At 35.3% G+C, this 6,518-nt stretch overlaps 1 protein-coding gene across 1 annotated transcript in view; it reads right to left on the bottom strand.

Annotated features, from left to right (window-relative positions):
- Positions 1–2,328: 2,328 nt before the first annotated feature.
- Positions 2,329–6,518, bottom strand: part of LOC112905338 (maltase 1-like) — a gene marked incomplete at its 3' end in the record, with an annotated part of 15,486 nt that continues 11,296 nt past the window's right edge. Inside the window, exons 4-7 of the mRNA XM_025977517.1 lie at positions 6,071–6,269; positions 5,786–5,893; positions 5,306–5,443; positions 2,329–2,421 (exon numbers count right to left, since the gene is read on the bottom strand). Coding sequence (XP_025833302.1) covers positions 2,329–2,421; positions 5,306–5,443; positions 5,786–5,893; positions 6,071–6,269 — 538 coding nt within the window. The remainder of the gene's footprint in view (positions 2,422–5,305; positions 5,444–5,785; positions 5,894–6,070; positions 6,270–6,518) is intronic.

Below are 6,518 nucleotides of genomic sequence, written 5' to 3'. Positions count from 1 at the left end.
CTGATGATTAAAATATATCAAAACTCCTACTGAGGCGATTGATCAATTGCTATTAAGTATTTAGTAGGTTTTGTTCCAAAAGAATAATCTTAATTTCACGTTAATTGTATTAGATATTAATATCAGTCTTAAACATTAATAGGTATTTGTCAAGTACCTATTAGATACATTTATCAATTTTTTCAAATAATGTAGACAATCAGTTTTTTGGAAATTGATAAGTAAAATTAATTTATTGTGGCGCCTGGTTTATTTTTTAGAATATATATTGATAAATTGAGCGCAAAATTTTTTGGATATTTTGTGGTGGATTTTGTTCTAAACTAAACTAAATTTGATTTCTCTGTTTCTTGCTCGTAGATATTGCTCAAGTCAAAACAAATATTTTAAGATACATGTACTTACATGTCGCAATCAATCTTAAAAATCCAGCACTTTCTAATGAAATGCAATAACTGTAGGTTACATATCGTAAATTGTGTGTTATCACTTTAAAGGAATCGGTTTTAGAGTTGCGAATATAGGCAAACCTAATTTATCCAAACCATGCAATTTTTTTGGCAAACCCGCTGAATCTTTTTAGTTAGCCACTGCCTTTATAGTTGTATTCCAAAATGCCGAATTGTACAGGTTGGCTGTGGCGTATACATTTATGTTTAGCACCGCAAATATTTTACCAGAGAAATTTCAAGATTATCTCTCTCGGGTCCCTTATAATTCGATTCTTCTTTAAGATAAATAGGGGTTTTTATTTAAAAAATCAGGTTAGCAACTCACTATGGTCCTGCTGTTGAACCCCAGAATCAGATAGTCTTCTTAGTGATTTAGTAGATGTCGTTCTTCGATTTATGTACTAGAATTTCCCTGTCAAAAATTTACGCTGACGTATTAAAATGAATCTGTTTTATTTATATTGTTGTTCATTTGAAAGCATATCTATTATATATAATTGTATACAATTTATTTACTGCAAAAATTTCAAGTTGGTTTTGTTAGGTAATCGAATATTCCAACCACGACATGATCATTCAATGACGACTGTTTTCCCGAGTCGACCATTGATTTCGCTCGTTATTTGCAAGATGTGTCGCATAAAATACGAGTCTGAATGGCTTGTTAACGAAAATTGCCTTTTTAGCAACGTTTTCCTGTAAATGAAAATTACTTTTTGAAGTTTTCTTTTTTTATTTGGATAAGTGCTTCTTTCCAACGGAATTTTATCCAACTTATTTGCTGCCAAAACTATTACCCATGTATTCCTATTGTAATGATACCGACCTGGTCATGTCAAAACATAATGTAAATGATTCAATTATTATAAACAAGGAATTCTAGTGCAATATGTGTGTACGTATATATATCAGCAACTGCTAACCGATCTTTGTTTTCATTGAATAGGGCGGTCCAAAATGGGTAGTCGAATCTTATTTGTGGTATAAATAGGGCATCGGGTATCAGTACTATGCTGTATTAGAAATTTACTGATAATCTAAATAGCAGTGGATATAACGTAAATTCGGTATACAACAATTACGCCGTGAAATGACAAAACGTAAAGAAATATGTATTGTAAAAAAAAATAAGTCAGAAACGTTGTAATTCATTTCTACCGTTTCCATTCCGATAGTCTTCGAGGTGGAGACGCCACCCGGGGCAACCACCCTTCTCTTCCTCTGTTCTTTTCTGATGCTGTTGGTCGTATGGGTTCACATCGAATAAAAACCAAAGCCATTCCCGGGGGTCCGGGAGGTTGCCTTCAAGTCCGGGCTTATTTAAATCAGCGACAGAGAAAGGACAGTCTTGGAGACTTCTGATGCCTGTACGCTGTATATAGTTTACGGATACGTCTAGGGGTTGGGGCAGCGTCGGTCTATCTTTAATACCCTTCTGTTACTATCCCAATGTCACTGCTGCGATCACTTTCTGAATTTATGGGCTTGCAATTTATTTCCTGCTACGTATTTACCCAACAGATAATCAAATGAGCTAGCCAATGTTGTTTTTGTTACAAGGCTGCTGCATTCCGTTTTTTTCTAGGATTTTCTTTCATATTTGCCCCTTTTTTCTAAGCTGTTTCTTTTAATCTTTCTAATTAATGTCCTCACACTCTACTTCTTTCTTCAAGATTCCTCTACTTCCCTGTTTTGCACTTTTCTTCAATAAAATCAAAGATGAAAATATTGTTTGAACAATTTTAAAATGACTACTGCTTATGTGAGGGGGGGCAAAGTAAGAAATTGAGAGCAATCTCAGTGTGAAAATTACTTGGAAAAAGTTATCGTAAATGTACTGTCATTTACTTAATCTCCCTAACGTTTCGAAGCATACCCGCTTCATTTTCATAATCCCGGACTGTCGGTTCGGTTTTTGTTCCGTCGAATGACCCTCGTTAGTCAGAGTCCAGGGCTTCCCTTCGACCCTCTTAAACCGACGTTAGGACTATGAGGGCTATCGGGCGAGGGTGTGTTTTGCATCACGCTGGCCACTCCCCGGTCCACTTCAATCACCCGCTCTTACGACAATCTTGTCGACGGTCGCATACCGAACGTTCGTAGAATAAGCCTCCCCCTAAGTTAACTTCACCCCCATTTATAACTGTGGATCAGTGCAGTCAAAAATGGAAATCCCGGTTGCGGAATTGGAACCATATTGGCTACGCTGGGATTATTCGACCCGGTAAATTATAGATACCTACGTATAGTTGTGTGTTTCCGAAAAATTGCATCAATTTTCTCGATATCTTTATGTATGAGGACACGTTTCACTGTCTACGATCGTTTTGTTCATTCATGGATGTAGCCATTTCTTAAAGTGATGCCGGAAACTTCGATACATACGTACGTTACTGTTGCTTATTTAGAAGAGGGAAGGTATCATGAATGAGAAAACAAATCCTACATAAATTATTTCTTTTACCGGGTCATAAGTAATGGGTAATAAACTTATGCATCAGTAGCGGCTGGTATGTAGGGTTACAGGGACATGCGTGTTGAAAATTATCTACACATTCTGTTCTGTTATATGCATAGATGCTAGACTCTTACACATTTTACTCTTCGAAGGATTCTCGAAGCAAAACTTTATGGAGCATCTGTTATCCGTTGCTGGTGGACGTTTCAAATCGATGAAATAACATGAATTAGATCGCATAAAACAGACGGACAGGTAAATCTATTTATCTCTGTCCTATGATTATATTATTAGTTTGTGCATATGTAATTACTCAAATAAATTCGATGGACTCTCTACTGATCAATGGGGCAATTATTTACCAGCAAATGATGGAAAGTAATCTACAGCGGATTTGAACAGTTTGTTATTGAAATCCTAATTTTCTAATATAGTAATTAATTTTTCTAAAATGCCCAAACCAGATTCAAATAATATTTCTAATAACTTTGAAAAAGATGTGACCTAAAATTGACATAGTTTGCCGAGTTCTGTATTTAAATGTTTAAATTGACTCAAAAACTTTCATTAATATAGCAATACGGCGATTTCGTAGTAAACGATGCGTTCAGTTAAAGTCTTGAAGATCATAAATTTACCGAAATACGCTATACGTTTCGCAAAGACATACATCAGGCGTCGCCCTGCTTCACCGCAACGCCTTCAGGCTATTTCCTTAGGGTCGAAGTTAATATAAGACTGCTGCTGTTGCTGTTGACCCATTCCGAACACAACGATCCTTGTTTTCTGCTCCTGTTTACTGCCTTCGGGCTTCCACGGCGTTGAATGTTATTGACAAAATAAAATAGAAGTGACCGCTATTAGAATTTTACTGATGGTACAAACGTTTTTCACTCCAAAATCAGACACATCTATTTTTTTTTTAGTTATTGTGGCACAAATTACTAAAATTGTGAAGATTTAGCGAGACCTAAATGAATGAAAATAAAATTTCGATTTATATTTTTGGTAGGTTTTTTTTTTACATAATATACCCAACAACTGCGTGCATTCGTAGATTATAAACCTCTTTTATATGGTTAAGTTAGTCTTATAGCTGGTTAAAAACGCACCTCCACTCTTTCCTATCCTAAGCTAATCTTCGCATTTCCCTGAAACTAGAACATCTCACATCCTTAGTATTTGTGAACAGTAATCTAATCTAGGCCTACCTAGTGGGGTATTAAAAGTTAATAATAATAATAATACAAAAGTACATATACGTAATAGATTGGGGTCGTTTGGAATTAAAAATGGAAAAATCCTGACGGAACCCGAGATGCCTTTTAAGTAAAATGCCTTATTTATTTTGTTCTCGTACTCATTACGTTGAAAAAATGACTCGTCTCCTAGATCCTAGAGAATTTTAATGTATGCATTTTCTCGCGATATTTTTTTTTACAAACGATGTCAATAGTTTACATAGAGGTTTTATGAATCTGTTTTATTGTATTGTGGGAACCTGTGCTCTGTACCTGTTTGGGTTTATTCTAAAGAAGGATTAGGGAAGGTAATACACCCTTGCACAAGTACCCGACGATAAGGTAACAAATACAATCCAAGAACGTATTACAGTCAGTACGGGGGTAGTAAAGAAAAGCAATAATATCGGGTTTTGCGAAAGCGCCGGTGATTTAGAAAACATGACACACACGATATAAAAATAACGTTTCTGAAGATGTTGTTACTTTTTATGTTTCGAATGCCGAATACCTGATCCATAATTCATAGGATATCAACGGTTGTCAGAGCCTGCAAGGTCAGTGTGGATCATGATAGCAGAGGGTGGTTGCTGTTCTACAGAAATCAGAGAACATAAGATGCTTATTTACATTCTAAGGAAGTGCGGCTTGGCAGTTATCCCTCGGTTTTCTTCTGCTATTGACAAGTATAAAGTTTTATTTTTATTGTCCGAAAGCAAACACGACTTTCCTTATGACGTAGATTTTGCAACCAACAAGTAAGCCCTCTTCATTTTATTACTACTTTCCTTTACATATTGAGGCGATTTCTGTATTTATTTAGTAATAAAATGTACCTGTTGGAGGTGATGTTAAACTCATTTTATTTTCATGATCTTTTGAACAAACACCATAGGATTTCAACATAATTACAGTCGGAAGAGAATAAAAAAGTAATGATCCCAATTTATTTCGGTCCGCAAACATTAAGCTTGTAACAACTTTTAAAGAAGATAGTGTCGATAGTTGTGAGAGTTATGAAAACTTCGGAACTTGCCCTTCCTTCAACGCATAAATTGACCCTTCGTCTAACGCTTTCGTTGACCTTTTAGTAAACAAAATAGTACAGGGTACTTGAAACAAGTAAAAATATGGAAAATAATTAGTTTGTNTACCTCTCCATTTTCCATCCCAATTTCTTCTCCGTTGTAAGTGACAGCTATACCTGGTAGAAGGCCTACCAGCATATTGTAACCATCTACATTCTCAACACCAAGACGGGTGGCTACTCTATCTCTATCGTGATTTCCTAACTAAAATCCAATAAGGAAAAAATTGGTCTGAGCACGCTTTGGTCGGTGCTAATACGACTAACTTCCCATTAGATAATACAGTTATTATTGATTCCGTAAGTGTGTTCCAAACATAGGAACAAAGAACACTCCGAGGACATTCTTGTATTCTTCATATTTTGTATTAAAATCTAGTACTACAAATACTAAATATATTTTGTTCCAGGAAAGGATATATTTAAATTGCTTCAAATAGTTTAAATCATAAATCTTAAAGTGATGCCGGAAAGTTCGATACATACGTACGTTACTGTTGCTTATTTAGAAGAGGGAAGGTATCATGAATGAGAAAACAAATCCTACANAATAAGTAACAGCTATCCCTGGTAGAAGGGCTACCAGCATATTGTATCCGTCTGCATTCTCAACTCCAAGACGGGTGGCTACTCTATCTCTATCGTGATTTCCCAACTGAAACCCAAGAAGGATACGATATTCACGTAAAATGGTATGTAATAGAAAAAGAATAAGCAAATAAGTAACTGTCTTTTTTATTCTGAGTCACGTCACGCTTGTAAGTTCTTTAAGACGACAGACGATTCGATTTAAGTTAAATAAGCCAACTACAGCGTTTGATGACATCCTTACCACCCAATTAGCTACATGTCCGCTTGGCAGATTGTGAAACCATTTCTTTATTACTGAAATGATGTCATTGGCAGTACTGTCATACCTTGTTTCGGTTATAACAAAAAAATTGAAAGGGAAATGTGCTCCTTCAACTGTTCCATTACCGTAATGTTGCATAATAATGTTAATTCCTGAATATGCTTCGGTCATAAGCACCCTATGGAAAGAAAGTTTTTCAATTACATATTCATTCTAATAGGAAGTAATGAAGGTTTTGTACTTTTTTATGAATATAAAACGAAATCTGCCAATACCTGCAAGGGAAACGGGAAAGTATTGGTATCAGCGAATGTATATACTATTAGCAATATTGTAATATTGTATATTCTTCCCCAAATATATAAATAAATAGATTTTTTTTAACTTCTGAATATTCTAAATAATAATACATATACAATAGACACCT

This window comes from Agrilus planipennis, unplaced genomic scaffold (genome assembly GCF_000699045.2).
Source record: "Agrilus planipennis isolate EAB-ADULT unplaced genomic scaffold, Apla_2.0 scaffold454, whole genome shotgun sequence".
NCBI lineage: Eukaryota > Metazoa > Arthropoda > Insecta > Coleoptera > Buprestidae > Agrilus > Agrilus planipennis.
Note: the sequence above shows the minus strand (reverse complement) of the source record. Positions and strands in the feature narration are given on the sequence as shown.